We start from the raw sequence: 17,428 nt of genomic DNA, 5'->3' as shown, positions 1-17,428 counted from the left end.
GAATTATGTCCCCCCGCACACATTTTTGCACATCAGCACATTTTCAGGCACTGGGGGCATCTGCGGCCAATATTTCATCTATCATGATGCCTTATTTCCGGGGCTAAATTGAATGGAGCCTGTGCAGCAGCCCACAAAGACCCTCAACAGTCCTGTGTGGCCATTTTAATTGGGCTACGGTTAGAAGGGGGGGTTCTCTTTCTACACCAGATATATCCATTGTTCATAGCTTCTAATCCTCCTACTGGGAGGAAGATGCATTAATGGTCTCTGCATGACTTGGCACTCTGCACAGTTACAATTCCACGCGGTGCAGGTGAAGCAACACTTTCGTACTGCAGCTTTATAACGGGACCCGCAAGTTCACTCTCGCCCTTTGAAATTCTGCAGGACGATCCAAACTGGCAGCAAATAAACTCCAGCGTGGTCTTTATCAGGTACTGAAGCTACAGCCACGAGAGATTCCATTAAGGTTGTCATTTTTGGAAAGAAAAGTGCTGGACTTACTGGACTTGGACGACTGATGAGGATAGCTGTACTTAGCAACTACTTAGCTCACAAGAATTATAAAATAACGATCCAGTAATTTATTTACAAGCCAGCTTTCCCCCACCACCTAGGTGCCATTCTTTGTAGATGATGGTCAAGTAATACAAGAACAGGTCAGTTGCCAGTTTAGGAGATGAACTTTTTTTCCCCATCAGCCAATCATTTTCCATCGCTCTTCCCATCACAGCATCGTAGCTGCAACAGTGCAAACCGCCCCTTTCTATTCCACAATTTCCATTCAACGTATCAATCCAAAGCATTTGTCTGAGAATGAAAAATCCACAAGATCATGTTGTGGATTTATGGACAGTAACCGGCACCGGTGCTGAGATTCATTCATGAATTGGGTGGTGCTGAATGGTCCAAATGACCATCACAAGGTGACATCTAATGTTTAAGGTTGTGCGTTGTGATAAAGAAAAAAAACCAAAACGCTGCCACTCTTTCTGATATTGGGGAGAGAAGTCAACTGTAGGCTGCAAGAAGTGTTTTTTGCCCTCCCCCACTTTCTCACCACCCAACAGAGGCCCCAGCTCATCAAAGACCCCGGCTGTGCTGTCTGAGAGACCTGTTTTCGCACATAGGGGACACGACACTGCTGGAGTATGCGTGTGTGGGTGGGAGCACTTGAAATGCCATTATTCATCACTCTCCAGCCACAGAGCCATTACCAGTATGAAAGTAGGAAGAATCATTGACACATTCTGCTCAGGCATAACAGAATCTCCAATTTCTTGCAACATACACTCAGCAGTGAACAGAGTTTCTTGAGAACTGTGTTAATTTCTGACTTACCTTCTTCCATGGTGCGTGCCGTCATGGATTCACTGTCCGCACCCTGGAACTCATTGAAATACGGCCGCACCTTAATCTCGTAGACTATTCCTTTCTTCAGGCCGGAGAGAGTTATGTTCCTCTCCGAGGCGACCTTCAAGTCCTGTATTTGCCACGGCCCCGGGGAGGGCAGGCCTGAGGTCTGCCGGAACAGAACGCGGTAGCCTTGAATAAACTGCGATGGATTCTCCACCTGAAAGAAGAAGCAGAGGAGAGCGGGATATAGACATGTTTCACGGTAATTACCAGGGAGGTGTCGTGCTTCTCTGTGAAAAAGGATTCGGAATGGCGGATCTGCATTCAGGTAGTGTCTCCTGCCAGTGACAATGCATGTATTTTCAACTAATTATACAGTTTAATTAGTGTCAAAGAAGCAGAAAAGAACAGTAGAAATTCCCTGCTTCTCTGGCATTTGTCTCCTTCTACATTACTGTGTTGATATAACTGATTTCATATCTGGAGGATGTTTATAGCAAAATAAAAGATTCACTTGGGAAAGAGTCCAAAAGGTAACAGTGTTTTCACTGTTTGTCTGTAGCTGCAGCCCACACTGATGTTAAACCTGCTCACACATAAGGAAATTTTGGTTGAATGAGGGTTAGGGATTATTGTTAAAAGTATGTCGGAAAAATTGTTGTAAAATTTGACTTTTCACTCTCAGTATCAATAGAGCAGCAACATCTATGGTAATTAGCAGGCATGTTGGCTTGGTCTATCTCCTTTTAATTCATGCCTCTTTCTCATTATACAATATGTGTCCTACTGAGTCGTACCTACTAAACTAACTGAAATTGTTGGTAATCTTATATTTGGTACTTTTTGTAAATAACATTGGTCGCGGTGACAGCACACTCCGTCAACTACCACGCTGTTCCTGTAATTAGCTTAAGACCTGCTGGGGGGTCTGGATTGTCATTTACCTCGGTAAAAAACTGTCTAATGTCATGTTTCCTAAAATGTGTGATTTTGTGGAGCCATTGGAAACGCAGAATAAAATACAGAATTTGTAACTCCAAACTTTTGCTAAACCTTGGACAATAGATGACAAATGAAACCTCGTTGCTAACTGTCCCTTCAGATCTAACACGGCGGTTTATCCTGTCACCGCGCCCTCCTACAGGCACTTTTACAGTATGTGTCTTTTGTAATGACAGGCATGAAATAGCCGGCTGGTGTGAGCACATTCTGGTTGTCATTAACCTCCAGCAGCAGGCAGTGGGGACACCTTGCCAACAGAAATGACATTTCCCAGATAAAGGGCTGACTCCAAACTGCCTCCAGAAGTGACACATGTATCACATAATGGTGATTCATTTGGGCCGAACAGAAACATTACTCTTGATTTACCATCCGCTCAAATGATTCAAAACTGATGGAGCACCAGCTGTTCGGACCCCAAAAACCGCCACGTGCGTGCCAGCAAACCCAGAGCACAGTCCCGAAACTGAGCTCACTTACCGTCCATGTGACCTGCACTGACGTGGAGCTGATCACCACGGGGTTATGCATGTTGACCACCACGTCCCCAAGCTCCTTCTGCACGCGACGGTGGTCCACTCCCTGTGCTGTGGGACTGATGTCTAGGAGAGGAAAAGAAGTACAAGCAGGAAGAGGAAATGAATACCCACACTAGCAGGGCAGAAAATGTTTGTTGTACCTTGTGTCCGGACAGGCTCTGACATCGGGCTGGGGTCACCGAGCCCCTGAGCGTTCACGGCCCTGATGATGAACAGGTAGACCGTGTTGGGTCGTAGGTCCTTGACTGTGAACTCCGCGGTCTTCACGTGGTCTGCCACCGTCTGCCAGCTGTTACTCACCGACTGACTGTTGGTAGAGCGGGATTAAAATTCAGAAGTATTTTAACTATTTATATTCTCCTCAGTAGTTTCCAGGTCAGTTACAGGTTGTGCACTTATGAGGTTAAAAAGAGAATCCAGTTCTGGATCATGCCCAAAGGTTAAGCAAATTAAATCCAAATAAGTTATATTGGTAAGAAAGATGGAGATCTGGTCTAAGATCTGGCAGTCATTGAGAAAGACTAATCCGCGTTATTTCAGGTTTGAGTCCTTTTATTCAGCCACATTGTAACAAATACACTGAAAAAGCTTGGTCATTTTTATTTACTTCTGTAAAATTGAGTGTGCCTCTGGAAGAGGGAAGCTCTTCGTTTTTCCCGACATCACTGAACTACCCACAGAATCACCCCACATCTGTTATTGCAATGAAAGTTCGGGGTCACTAAATGCAGCTCGAGGCTGTGGGTCACAGACATACCCGAAGGCCTCGATGACATAGGCGGACACCGGGGAGCCCACCTCCGGCCCCTGTTCCCATGACAGCGAGATACTGCTCTTGGTAACATCGGTGACCTCCGGCTTGGAGGGGGGCCCGGGGATGATGGTTGAATTGTGAGATACGAAGTCTATGAGGTCAGAGGAGTCTGAAAGTGAAAAGGCAAGATGGAGGCAAAAAATAAATACCTGCATATTTCACACAAATAGCTATTTTTTATTAATAAGACCTATAGAGACAGACCTCTGACATCCAGGTAAGCACTCCATGATGTCTGCCCACTAGAGCTGGTCGCGACACAGGTGTACAACCCCACGTCTGAGAGCTGAGGAATTGGAAATATTTCTTTAGTCGAGATGACAACTTTTACACGTATGTAAATGAACCAAATTTATTCCGCTCAGATTTGCTGTCTGGCTTTTCGGCTGAATCCAGCAGCTTTGAAAGTGATCTCAGACCGTGGAAGCCTTACGTCACTCTGGGCTTCTCAAGGAGGTTCACAGCTAGCTGGTACAGTAAAAATGCATTAACCTTCAGTGGCCTGCATTTGGCGCGAGAAAAGCCAGAGAGTGGATGAGAGGAAACTTTAACACCAGCCAATGAAAAAAAGAAAGAGCCCAGTAAGGGCTTATCTTAATTTTCTTAATTGATTTCCTCCAATAACAGTTACCCTCATTCCAAAAGCCATCAACATTATCATCGATGCTGACACAGGGAATAAGTGATGTGACAATCCATTTTATATAGGCAGCTCTTTAAGAGCCACGGACCTCCACTGCCTCTCCAGAGAGAGCAGAAACGAGGAAGAGAGCCACTGAAATGGCGCTGTGACACTGTGACAGGACACTGCTTATTGCAGTTACTCCATTATATGAGCCCCTTCACACTCTTTTCACAGGTGCCCGTCCTTCAACTCCGCACTTCCTCTGAGATTGCGACTAAGTACGACTGTCTACAACTTAAAAAAAAAATATTACAAATCTATAGTGGGTGGCCATGCTTTTAAAGCAACCTGATGACATGTTTTATCCCAAATAATAATCGGTTAAAATCTGCTACATAAAACATTTGCGTTGGTGTGTACTGGAACCGGCATCTGCGCAACAGAAGAACCGGTGAGTAAAACTTGTGCAGACTGAGATAAGGCGCTGAAAAAAGAGATCCAATTGATACTGTGCTGTTGTCACTTTAGGGAGTGAAACGTTTTCTCCAGGCTTAATTAGAACGGCTTTTGTTTTTATTAATTAATCCTCAGGTCCTGAAGGAGTCACTGTGGAATGAGACTGGATTGCGGTGTTTTCTGAATCTTCAGGCGCAGTATCACACTCACATTCATAGTTACAGATGATTTTCCTCCGCAGGAAATTGTTATCATATCCGACCCAGCATTAGCTTAACTGACAAATGCTGTTTTTTTTTTTTACGTTGTAGACAATCTTTTTTTATCAGAAATCTGATCTGGGAGCACACTGGCATAACTTGGGCATGTTTCCAATCTACTTGTATAACTTTCCCAGGCGAGCCTCATTCTGTCGATAGCAGTGCGTTGTCTCGCCTCAGTAATTACTTTGATGAGTGATTATATGCTGCAGAACTGTTGGCCAAAACTACGAGCTGGTGGCCAAAAGACCGGGACTTTAATAGGATAAACTGGTATTATCTACACAACTCGCACTGATCTTCCACATCATTTAAACCACCTGTCAATAAAAAACAGCTCCGAAATGTCAGCATGTGGGGAGGAAACCCTCTGAGGGCAACTTGTAATGAAGCTGGTTCTTTTGGATCATTCGGTGGGTGTGGTTTCCGTCAAGGTCAGCAATAAAGATGGATGACGATGGCACTGCTTTTATGGCGTTATTTGATTTCTCAGAGGGCCAATATCTTCGCATGGAATTAATCATTCTCTATTCACTTCTCTTGTGATTGACCAGTGTAAAACTGTCTGGAGAGTCACGCTGGAGCGATCGCGAGCACGCGCTGGTCACCCACCCTGGTGTTTTGGATCTGAAGACTGCCATGCTCCTGCAGGGAAAACCGCGGGTCCTTTCCAAGCAGACTGACCCCATTCTTCCTCCAGGTGACAGAAGGTTCTGGGTCCCCAGACGCCTGGCACCTGAACAGGGCCACACCTCCCACCGCCTGTGTCTGGTTGGACGGGCCTTGCCTGATGATGGGTGGGGGGCGGTCCTTCAGGGCTGAAGATGAAAAGGAAAGTTTACTTCTTTTTTTTTTAAATGCTCTCGTTCAATGTAATTTGTATGGTGTCAATTGGACAGAAAAGCCGTAAATTTCCCTATGTAACTGCGTCAAATTTGCCAGATTTGTGAAGAAAAGACATGACCTTATCTCAAGGTGTTAATTTGCAAGATGCACTTATTTCATTAGTGATTGCAGAAGCAAGATGTTGGAGATCCATCAGCTGGATTTATTTTCAGAGGAAGTGACTGTTTCGTGAGTCTTTTGTCAACGGCAGGTCAGTGTGCTCGTGACAGAGAGTCACACCTTTATGCTTTAATTACTAGGTGAGGATTAAGGATGCTTCACCCACGCTGCTAATTACCGTAGCTTCCTTATAACATCTTTCAACACGTTCCTGCTTGTGCTCTTTCTTCCTGCTTTGAGTCATGACTGCACCTCCTCCCTCTTTGCAACTCCATCCGCATCTTTAACTCCATACACAAAATCCAACCATGCATTAGTTTGCCAAGCAGTGTGACAATTCATCTCTTTAAAAGCTTTTTTAAAGCATGCCATATCATCCAAAAGGCCTCGCAACCATCCCCTGCTCCCAATATCCTTGCTCTCCATTGTTATCTGGTCGGCTTCGATTCACACAAGTGTTTACAGCCTGTTTACCCCCTCCTCTACTCTATCTTCCATCACACCTACTTCAGCACAATGAGGAGCGCGACAACAGAATAGCCGCGCATGCAACAGGGTTCAGGGACAAGTTCACAAGTACTCTGACATTCATTATTGAGCTGTCAAGTCTTTGCATTTACAGCATTTATGTGGCAAGAATCTAGAAAAAAGCTTTCCTTCTAACCTTTTATTAGTGTAAAATTTGTATTTAAATTCCACTCTGACAGTTTACTACACAGCACATATGCCGAGTAAACAGCTCCATCACATTTCTGTTTAATTTAGCTGTAGTCCATCTTATAAATCAAATCAAACCCTTCAGCGTCAGTGGCAAAACTAATTACAAAACATTTATTTTCAGTGCAGTTTATCAGTTTCTAGAGGCTTAGCTCACTGCCAAATAAAGTGCATTCTTTTACAGGAGATTGCAGATAAAGGGATGTTGGGAGATCTAATTACTGCTTCCCTGTTTGCTGCTGAGGTCATGTTGATTATAAAAACATTGATTAAAGAAAGTGCGTCTGATCCAGGCTTCACTTTATACGCCCCCTTTCAAGGCGGGAGTTGAAAGATCTCGAGGTCTTGGTGCGCTCTCTTTGATCAGACTTCGCACCGTCAGCCTGTTCTAGCGGCAGGCAGCTTCGGCGTCCGCAGGGGTCTGTTAGAAGTGATGCTACACTTAAATTCTACATCAAGCACTCGCTCCTGTAGGTCAGAGCTTGGCCTTTGAAAAAAAAAAAAAAAAGCTTATCTTTTGGAAAGCATGGATTTCCAGCAGTTCTGAAAGATTCTAATGGTGACCCACCTCAACAAGTTATTCAATAGGCTCCAGAGAACTTTGTGCAACCTGACCTCAGGTTGCAAGCTTAGAAAGAATTCTCTGCGTGTGTCGGTTCTTGTACTGGCTACATACCGAGTATCGAAATATGCATTACAGTATACTAGCAAAGTGAAAATGTGTTTGCGGAGTGGGGACATTTTCATTGGTCCTCGAACCTTCAAAGGACCTTTTGTGGATGGTATTCCTTTTTTAAAAATACTACTGAGATCTAGCTAATTCTACAAAGGTTGCACGACTACAGGAAAACTGTTAAAGTTCAAATGTAAGCTAAATTGCCATTCCAAATTTAGAATTGGTTAACAGTACAAAAGTACAAAGTGTTAAAAGGGCTGTAGTTTCCACACCACGCCATGAGTTGCTGTGCAGAACAAGAGTGCAGAGACTTTAGACTCAAGTTGAGTGAGAATTTTATGCCGTAAAATGGTTCAAAATGTGTCTCTGCCGACCCAAATGATGGTGGATGCACACTTTGCTGAAGAATCACTGTTGACAAATCTGTTGTAGAGACAGTCAAGAAGACTCGATATAGTTTGGTATAGTTGTCAATCTATTGTGTCACCTGTTTACATGGAAACAGGATGGGCCATTTGAAAATGCTCCACTCTGTCCCAATTTTTTAGCTAAAACGAAACAAAAAAAACAGCTTTCATGGAAGTAAAACACTGTTTCTGTGTTAACAAATAGCTGTTGTGACAGTTTAATCTGAAAATGTTCTGGTGCAAATTGGACCACGGTCTAATTAGGTACATGGATATTTAAATTTGTTAAAATCCTAAGCAGGTTACATTATGGGATTTAAATGTTGTCTAAATGAATCTGCTTAGTGAATATTCTCCCATTCATCACTAACAAAATGGTGTTATTAGGCACACTGTGCGAGCCTTTAAACATTGGCATTGCAGCAAATGTCTGTGTACACACCAACAACAATAACTGCATCTGTTCAGCTTCCACGCGGTCTACTCTGAATATGTGGGTACCAATCCATACCCAATACCCTTAAACAGATGATCATTTTAAAATGAGTGGGAGAAAAAGGCGTAGAAACAAATGGAAAGGAGAGAATAAACAGCTCCCAGCTGGCAGCGGCTCGGCACTTATTGCTGGTATTAAAGCTTTTTCAAGTGGAAAGTGTCTCTCCATCACGGGGAGTTTTTATTTTACACAGTTTCAGTCTTTTCAGGCTGCAAACTTACCATGGCGAGGTGATAATGGAAGGCATGATTACGGGTGACTGGCTTTTAGAACTTCCGCAGGCATCCTTGCTGATGTACGCGTAGGCAGGGAAAATAGCCTTTGATATACCGAGAGTCAATGTTTAATGAGGTCTGGACAATGCTGTGTGTGTGTGTGTGTGTGTGTGTGTGTGTGCGTGTGTGTGTATGTGGTGCCCTCGTGGTTTTAAAAGCCAAGAATGTGTCACATCATCCTGCTAAAAATGCAGGGGCATCAAATTCAAACCGATATCGCCAAGGCTTTTAAAACATAATGAATGTTGTAAGCAACAACAGCAAGATTACTTACACATTATGCCTTTGGGGAGGTAAGTAAAATATGTTTGATGCTTCCACAGCCTGTAAAATATCAACTGGCTATTTTCCAGATCTCCTTGTTTGACTATAAACTACTGTTATTAGTTTTAAACAATTTGTCTATTTTAAGATATTACATCAGAAAAAAAAAAAAATCCGACAGCCGCCAGTTTTTCTTGTCATGTCGAGGCGACGCTGAGGGGAGTGGGGGTGTATTGGGTAATGGCTTCACTCTAGTGAAATTACCTGTGTACTGAGCCATGCAATTACACAAGAGTGTTTTTGAGTACTCACTAATATGTGCACACTACTCCCATAATGTACCGAACAATCCACTACGATTGAAAGTAAGCGGGAAAATGTCGCCGTAGCACATATATTAAATGCAATAAAGATGATCACATTCTGTCGGAGGGTGTATAACCTTACCGTCTGCTACCTCCAGCTGGGCCTTTGCCATGATGCTGCCCGCCACAGTGAGCGCCTGGCAGATGTAATACCCTGCGTCGGCGCGCTGCACAGACGCAACAGTCAACTCCCCGTTCACCGACACAGAGACTCGGCCGTCTTCATCCGTCGGCTGGTTGGGAAACAGAAGCTTCTGCAGGGGGAAATGTAAGCACCATCTGCTATATTGTATCTATCAAATTGATCGGAATGAGATAGCTATCTACCTTTTGTGGCTGCGTTCATGCCGTGTCGGGAAATGTGTGCACACATTCACAATGTAGAGCATTTATTTTAGATTTTAGGAATTATTGGTGACTTGAAAATGCATATATATAGCAGTGTTTACCGCTAAGACAGAAAATTCTGCCTCAGAGTCATGAGAAGCTTACATGACCGCAGAATGGAGACATCAGCGTTGTCTGCTTGAGCAACCCAAGCAGACAACGCTGATGGGCAGGAAAGGACATTAGCCTGCTTTTATTATGCTTAATGACTTTAATGGAGCGCATGACATTGTTTGTTGCCCGGTGAATTGGCCGGTGCGACTGGTGTAGCCTGATGATAAATGACCGCTTCATTATCTGCATGCAGAGCAGGACCACTCCGAGCTTTCCAGCCAGATTTGGCCTTTTTATATTACGGATACTTCAATCTGCATCTGATAGAGGGAAGTAGAGGATTCCATTTAGGAAATCAGCATCCTCACCTGGCTGCCCTCTCGTTGCCAGAAGACAGTTGGCTGCGGTTTACCTCGTGTCTCGCAAGGGAAAGTAGCAGTTCGTCCTTGGGCGACAATCTGGTCACGGGGTCGCACCACAAACTGGGGTGCCTCTGAGGTCAAAGGTGAAAAACACTGTAACACTACAGCAGCTCTTGCACCGACTTGCAAAGCGTGGGCTAAAGGAGAACTAGCTGAAAATGAAAATTCTTGAACAAAGGGCCCAGCAGGAAAAGGTTCATGCAGTTTTTTTCCTTATGTTTAAGAGTTATTTGCAGACTATGATCTGATTTACAGAGTGCATCAACATACTCATCAGATTTTGAACTAAATAATATCAACCAAATGGATCTGGACCCCCTTTTTTGAAAGAAAATGAGTGGTAGATCCACATTTTTCTTAAAAAAACTATGTCTGCTAGAGGAAGTCAGAGGTTGATAGTACAAATGTAAGTCAGTATGCAATGAATGCGTTTGTGGAATGCCACAAGAGTCCATGCATACATGTTTGTGAGCAAAAAAAAAAGACATGCGCAATGGGTTCAGCTCTTACTTACCGACGGGCCGAGCTGGTGACACAACAATGGGGTGGGTGAGATTAACGCACAAACACAGAGAGAACGAAAGCAGAACAGAACAGAGGGACAGAAAAAAAGAATGAAAATCAGAAATGGATGAGGTGGAACTGGGGTTCCAGCCGTGACGTTTGGGGGGAGGTTAAAGGTGAAGCTTGGTCACCAACAGCATGTGATGGCATGGGCATCGAGGGTAGAGCGCCTGGGCAACGTTGTGGGGAGAGTTAACATATGCCAGACTGCCCCAGCTGTAAAGTTTACCTGAAAACAGTCCACTCAGGAGAAACAAAACTTCAGCTATGATATAAATATTCTGACAATGTTCAAAACTTGAACTGATGGTCAAGAGAGACCACTCCCACATGTGAAGGAACTCAAGTCCTCTACGGCACTAAACCAGACCTGCATTTACAGCATTGTTATTAGATCCCTTTGGGGGTAAACAGGTAATATAAGGATGAAATGTCATAAAAGTGAGGTCTTGATATAATCATTTCATTTATTTCCACGTTTAGGTTGTAATTCCAAAACAATGAGCAGAAATCTGAAGGTACCTGATTTTCTCTAATCATTATTGTGCAAATGTGGACTGTGTGGTGTGGACAGTCAATGAGCCCCCCGAGGAGAAGTCATAACTGTCTACTTAGAGCTGGTTGGATTGTTCATATCTGGAGCCTGGCTGGAGATCTGAAACAATCAACTTCAGTCTGCTATATGAAGGAAAGGCCGATTCTGCAGGTCTGGCCTTTCAGCAGGGGGGTAATAATGCTCGGAAAGAAGGGCAATAAAGGAAACATTGCCCTGGGGCTCACTTTGGATGGCACAAAAATACCACGTCGATTGGTTATGAGCTTTGCCGAGTCTAGCAGCAGCTACCCACCTCTGATCGTCAAGTAGGCAGAGGCTTCCACTTTACCCACACGGTTCTCTGCCAGACAAACGTAGGTTCCCTGATCGCTGACCGACGCTTTCTTTATCCTCAGGACGAAGTCGTCTTTTTCGTATCTGATCTCGTACCTAGCAAAGGCCAACAGCAAAAGCAATGAATGGACATTCAAAAGGCTGATTAAATGAAGTAAACCAATTAAGTGAGGTTGGGTAAACTGGTGTGATGCCTCAGATGGACGCCTTTATAAAGTGTATGTCATTCTGTGATGACTAAAAACAGACTTTCTTTGGCAATTAAGACTCCCCGCTGCAAGCACTCGCTTACAGAGGCAGAAAAAAATGGGGGAGCAATTATTCTGAGATGAAGGCATGGCAAAATGAAAGGTGCTTTCAGCTGGAACCCTGGCTGTTCCACTACTTCAATATTTATAATGATGAGCCACCCACTGTGGTGTGGGCTTCGCTGTGCGCTGCGGTGCGTGTGCAAGTGCGTGTGAGTGGCCGAGGAGAGACAGACGGAGCGACAACAAACAGTCTGAGAGTAGGGAGTGGCCAAGTCAAACAGAATACGATGAATGAGTTCAGCACTTAAGAGATGACTAATTCATAGATATATTCAGTGTGTGACAGTGCGTTCACCAGTGCAGCATCCTGTAGGGCCGCGGTGGCGTTAGCGAAACATCTCAGATGCCAGAGTTTAGATAAGGACCTTAGAGGAGCCACAAACTGAATGAGCAGAGGAGCACCGGGCTACCCCCCACCCCACTCTCTGGGGCCCTTTTGGCGTGAGCAGTCCTGTGAAATTGTCTAGCCAGCCATACAGATCCAGAGATGGAATGCAAGTCAGGCAGAGAAATGGCACAAGGGGTGAGAAAAAGTCACAGTGGAAATAGACGTTGGGAAGGATGAGGGCAGAATATCGATGCGGGGAATGTAGGGCCTGTCCGGAGTCTGTTGAGGACTCCATTCACAGCCCATCTCTGACCCACATACAGCCTTCCCAGGAGGCTGAGAGGTGGAGGAGAAGAATGAAAGACGGGGAAGTCGGGAAGTGAGGCAAAGCATGTCTGAAAGTAGGACATGTTTCCAGAGTCAAGGGGTGCTGAGGTAGAGGGCACTGCTCAGGTAGGCAGACAGGCAGCAGTTAGTAGAATCTACCTGAAAACATTTAGAGTGGCACACCAGAGAAGCTACCTCACGTTCATGGAAGAATGAGAGATCCCAACAGGTGTCTGTGGATCCGTACCACAAGTGGACGTGCATTTGAATTCGACGGTTTTTCAGATTTCTGTTCAGCTAATCGGTTGTATTGTTTTCTTCCTACGTAGCTCTTGATCTACTCGATAGCAACTCTGATCGCATCTGAATGCACTTCCGAGAACACAAGCTATAATGAGTGGCTGCCAAATTCCCATCAATCAAAAAGTACCAGAACAGTTTGGAAGCGTGAATGCATCAGTCAACCAGAAAAGCACACTGCATCAGAGGATGCATGAAAACCAAGGACTGTTTGAACAAGGCAGACATTAAAAGGCTTTGATGGATGGCCAGATTGTATTATGAGGCATGCTGTAATTAAAAGTATAAAGTGCTGATCAGTAACTATTAACATCCACATGACAGGCCGATAATGACTGCACAAATAAGAGATGTAAATGGATTGCCAGGCCATTAATTGGCACTTCACAAAAAAAAATAAAAGAAATTACAGTCTAAAAATAGTGAGGACAGAAACTACAAATCATGTTTGCTACATTATGCATCAGTATGAATAGAGAGCAAAATCTTTTGGTATTACATAAATAAGGGCCTTTTCTGTATTTATGTCAACAAACGATGTTTACATTGCAATTTACAGAACATTTACTGTAAGAGCTGCAATCACAAGGCTCCAATCTCAATCTGTTTTGCATGAGCAGAACAAAATCACTATGTTATGCACCATAGATCTGCAAACATATGCTAGCTCGAGTCCTGTGAAAAACAGCATCGTTTGACATTATTTTGTGATGTGTTTTGTTTTTGAATACATCTCTTCAATCGGTGTTCCTCCAGAACATCGGAATTATAGCTGTGGTTAACACGTTCAACAAAAATTGGAATTTCTGAACATGAACGGTATGAATACACACACACACATGCTGCTCACCTGCTGCGGGACAGATCTACATCATCCTTTTTCCAGCGCAGCGTCGGTTTGGGGTCACCATGGACCTGACACCTGAACTCCAGGCTCTCGTCCACTAGGACCACCTGGTTCACGGGCCGTTGCACAAACACTGGTCTCTCTGAAAGCGGGCAGAATATATTACATTGATTTTAACCCGCCTTAGAAGTTTGCAGCAAACCTTGGGAAAAAGAGGATTTTTTCTTTTTAAAAAAATTCTCTTTTATGTTTCAGGGTCCTCACCAAAGACAGAGAGCTGCGCTTTTTCACTCTCTCTCTCCCCAACCATGTTGGCAGCCACACACACGTAGATTCCCGTGTCTGTCTTCTTCGTGTTTGAGATCGTCAGCTTCCCCCCACGAACCTGCTCCAGATTGCACACAATTCCAATGAGCCTCTTCAGCATAAAGTGCTTCCCTCTGCAGCACTTTCCAAATGCGGACAGATAAACCGCTGCTTCAGTGAGAGTCATTATTGTAAAAAGAGGCACGCCTCGAAGATTAACCCACCGTGATCCTGTCGTCTTTGAGGTCAAGACGAGCTTTATCTTTCCTCCAGAAGGTGGTGGGTTCAGGGTGCCCACGTGGAGGCTGACACTCCAAAGTAGCGGTCTCTCCGACTGCCACCACCGAGTTCTGCGGGTTCTGCCTGAAGTCATCGCGTAGCACTATGGCAAAAAAAGTGAAAAAAGGAATGAATTAATTTCTATAAATGTTAAGCTGCAGGGTTTGTTACAACCACTCTAGTTCAGGTGATCACATTCTATTATTTGAACCACAAAGCTGCTCAGAATTTGAGCTGTCTGGATTTAATACCCTTTTTTTGATGAAGACTCAGAGGACCCTAAACAATCTCTCTTTTTTTTTTTAATAATACAGCTCCCTCCCTGAAGGGGCCATTTTGGATCTCTGGAGCTGAATCCACGAGAATGTAAAGCCAGGTAGGATCAACGGAGCAATATAGAGTACAGGAGAAATAAAGGCAACGGGAAATAAAACCCCCAGCAAAACAACATAACTGTGGCTGTAGCTGAGGGGGTTAAATGGAAAAATTATGCTGAACCTAAAATGCACCAGAAAGCACAGACTTCTTAAGGCTTTGGGTCATAAAATTCTTAAAGAAATTATGAATTCAAAAAGCTGCATGAATCTACTAACATCAATATGCAAGTAGAAAACAGGGTCATCTTCCGCCGAGCGTGAAACGGGCAAATCCATTAAAGTTGGCTTCTTATGAAACTGTATAATTCTGAGGACCGCAGGAGAGGGCCACATTTGCAAGTCATCTGTGGGATACTTGACAAGATTCCAAGTGTCTAGTGGACATTATTAAATCAAAGAAAACATCATAACATCTCACTATATTTACATTCCAATTTAAAATAGTCCCCCCACCCCAAAAAAAAGATATTTGAGACCTTTAAATCCAGGTTCAAACCTCGAGAATAATCAGCATTTTGAAGAATGTGCTTGTTCTTTTTTAGCAAACACAAGGTTAGACCTTGGTTGCATGAAATGAGGTTGTAGCACTGAATGTACAACGTTGATGGAAAAATACTGGTGACCCTGAATGCTGTGGGAATAAAGCACTATTTTATAAAGGACTATAAAATGACTTTTTTGTTTGCAAAGGTTCCTTTCAAACCAGCAGTGAAACACTTTCAAATATCTTAACAGCAAAACAACTGCATGTGAAGGAAATGATACAGCTCTGTAAATGGTGACAGCTACTTGAAATATGAATGGTGAAATGTGTCAAAATTGCTTCGACATACACAGCCCTGCTTCATTATAATTCCATTTATGCTTCCTTTTGTGCTTCCTGCTGCTGGACAGGCATTTTTATTTTGATTCTCCCCCAGTTGAGAAGGCTGAACGTGATACTGACTCTACAAAGCAGCGGAAACATCAAGAATTGTCAAAAAAATACCTCTTAAATCTATACTCATGCTCTTTGAAGAGAACTATGAGCTAGCTGCCGCTAAGTTAAAAGGTTACTCCTTCAAATCTTCCTCATTCTGTCACATCTATTCCAAACATCACTCTTTTAAAAGCTGCTGCTTTAAAGCAACAGGAATGAGCGCACTGTATAAGATATCACTGAGAGCAGGTTTAAAAATAGAGATCATCATTCAGATCCGGCCATGAATTGTGTCTCTTTTGCATTAATACAGCGCGACATGTTGTTTTGGCTTCAAGACTAGTGTAGACCGCATTTCAACATGAAAGCACGTGGCAACATTTGGGAAATAGAGAAATCCGGTGATAAAAAACTCATTCAAGACACCTCGAATGCTTTCATGCGTCGTTGGAATGGCTAATTGCCTAAAATCAAACAAAAACAGGCTGTGAAAGTAAAAACACTGAATCCCTATAATGATATAATGTGCCTTTCATTCTTAATACAGCAAAAAGTTGTTTTGCTGATGGATGTTGCAAACATCGGAATTCCCCGAGGACACCTCCAGTGAGAAGTAAAATCAGAAAGGCGCCAAAGGCCCTTCGGCCCAGCTGTCAATCACATCCAGTCTGTGCTCCACTGCGTTAGTATCAGTTGCACACACAACTGTGGCGCAGACATATGCCTGGCTGGCTGTCACACGGTATACGCGTACTGACCCATCCCATAGACAAAACAGTCCGCTCATCCAGGCATCAACCTTACAGAGCCTGAGTTGTCATAGCGATGCTTCCAGAACAGCAACACTTGTCTCAAGGGACTGTGGAGCCCCGGCTCAGCCAGCAATCACGAGGAAGTGAAAACCAGGGTCCACAGTACCTGTGAAAGTAGTTCAGAAGTATTATTAGTAAGTATTCATATAAAACTCTACTGGTATCGACTCAAAAACAATCCACCTCTGTCATTTAAATGAATGAAGCCTTGATAAATGAGGAAGATGCCACCGTGATGATGGACGCTAGCTGTCAGTAATTCAACTTCTCAGACTGGATGGTAGTTTACGACCTCGAGACCGGCTGTGACATTTCTAAATTAGGTTACGTGGTCGCGTGATGCACTTTCAGCTGTCAACTGCTGTAATGAATTTCCTCACATGTGATCTTTAAACATGTTCCACACAGAGAAAAACAAACATCAGTCTTTTAGAGATTGAAGATTAAAGTTGTGGATGCTGAAAAATTATCTGAAAAGTATCTGAATAAATGCACGCACCCCTTGATGGTAGCGTGCGCTCCATGGTGTAATGGCATTAGAAAATGAGCTCAGCATATAAGGATGTGATCTGTGTCCATATGCATGAATAGAGCCAGCTCCATGCTTGTGATGTATTCAGTCTGAACATTATGCATCACCTCACAGCAACGACAGCCATCCCATACCTCCACCTCTATATTTGGGGGGGTCCCCTGTTGCTTGTTCTCAGCAGGTCTCTGAAGCTAGTGTTCATTAAAGCATGTTGGCGTGATGGGGGTGGAGACGCACAAATGCACCAGTCAGAAAAAAGCAGGATGCACAGTGGGGCAGCATCCCTGGGTAGTCTGTTGTCGGTTGGTAATTATTGTTTCTGAATATTCGACCGGCTGATTAAGGATTGCTCCATTATTCAAATGAGCTATTCAGGAGTCTCGCTCATGCGGCACTTTCACTTATCAGATCAGGAGGAGAGTGATTGGTGAATGGCCTCTATTTTGTGGCACAATGGGTAGTAAACGGTGATATGGTGGGAATATCTGGGCCCACATGATGACACCAGGTATCC

General features: G+C 43.8%; 1 protein-coding gene across 2 annotated transcripts in view; it reads right to left on the bottom strand.

Moving 5' to 3' along the window:
- The window catches only part of LOC101080067 (roundabout homolog 2-like), a 64,900-nt gene that overhangs the window by 15,819 nt on the left and 31,653 nt on the right, over positions 1 to 17,428 (bottom strand). Inside the window, exons 3-15 of one of the 2 annotated variants that reach the window (XM_029848860.1) lie at positions 14,220 to 14,377; positions 13,954 to 14,074; positions 13,693 to 13,831; positions 11,536 to 11,672; positions 10,638 to 10,649; positions 10,070 to 10,194; positions 9,343 to 9,514; positions 5,668 to 5,873; positions 3,919 to 4,000; positions 3,658 to 3,823; positions 3,041 to 3,207; positions 2,842 to 2,963; positions 1,345 to 1,576 (exon numbers count right to left, since the gene is read on the bottom strand). In XM_029848860.1, the coding sequence (XP_029704720.1) occupies positions 1,345 to 1,576; positions 2,842 to 2,963; positions 3,041 to 3,207; positions 3,658 to 3,823; positions 3,919 to 4,000; positions 5,668 to 5,873; positions 9,343 to 9,514; positions 10,070 to 10,194; positions 10,638 to 10,649; positions 11,536 to 11,672; positions 13,693 to 13,831; positions 13,954 to 14,074; positions 14,220 to 14,377 (1,839 nt within the window). The remainder of the gene's footprint in view (positions 1 to 1,344; positions 1,577 to 2,841; positions 2,964 to 3,040; positions 3,208 to 3,657; positions 3,824 to 3,918; positions 4,001 to 5,667; positions 5,874 to 9,342; positions 9,515 to 10,069; positions 10,195 to 10,637; positions 10,650 to 11,535; positions 11,673 to 13,692; positions 13,832 to 13,953; positions 14,075 to 14,219; positions 14,378 to 17,428) is intronic. The other variant, XM_029848861.1, reaches the window with a different exon arrangement.

The sequence above is a fragment of the Takifugu rubripes genome, chromosome 15 (assembly GCF_901000725.2).
Source record: "Takifugu rubripes chromosome 15, fTakRub1.2, whole genome shotgun sequence".
In the NCBI taxonomy this organism is placed as follows: domain Eukaryota; kingdom Metazoa; phylum Chordata; class Actinopteri; order Tetraodontiformes; family Tetraodontidae; genus Takifugu; species Takifugu rubripes.
This window is presented reverse-complemented; position numbering and strand designations above follow the sequence as displayed.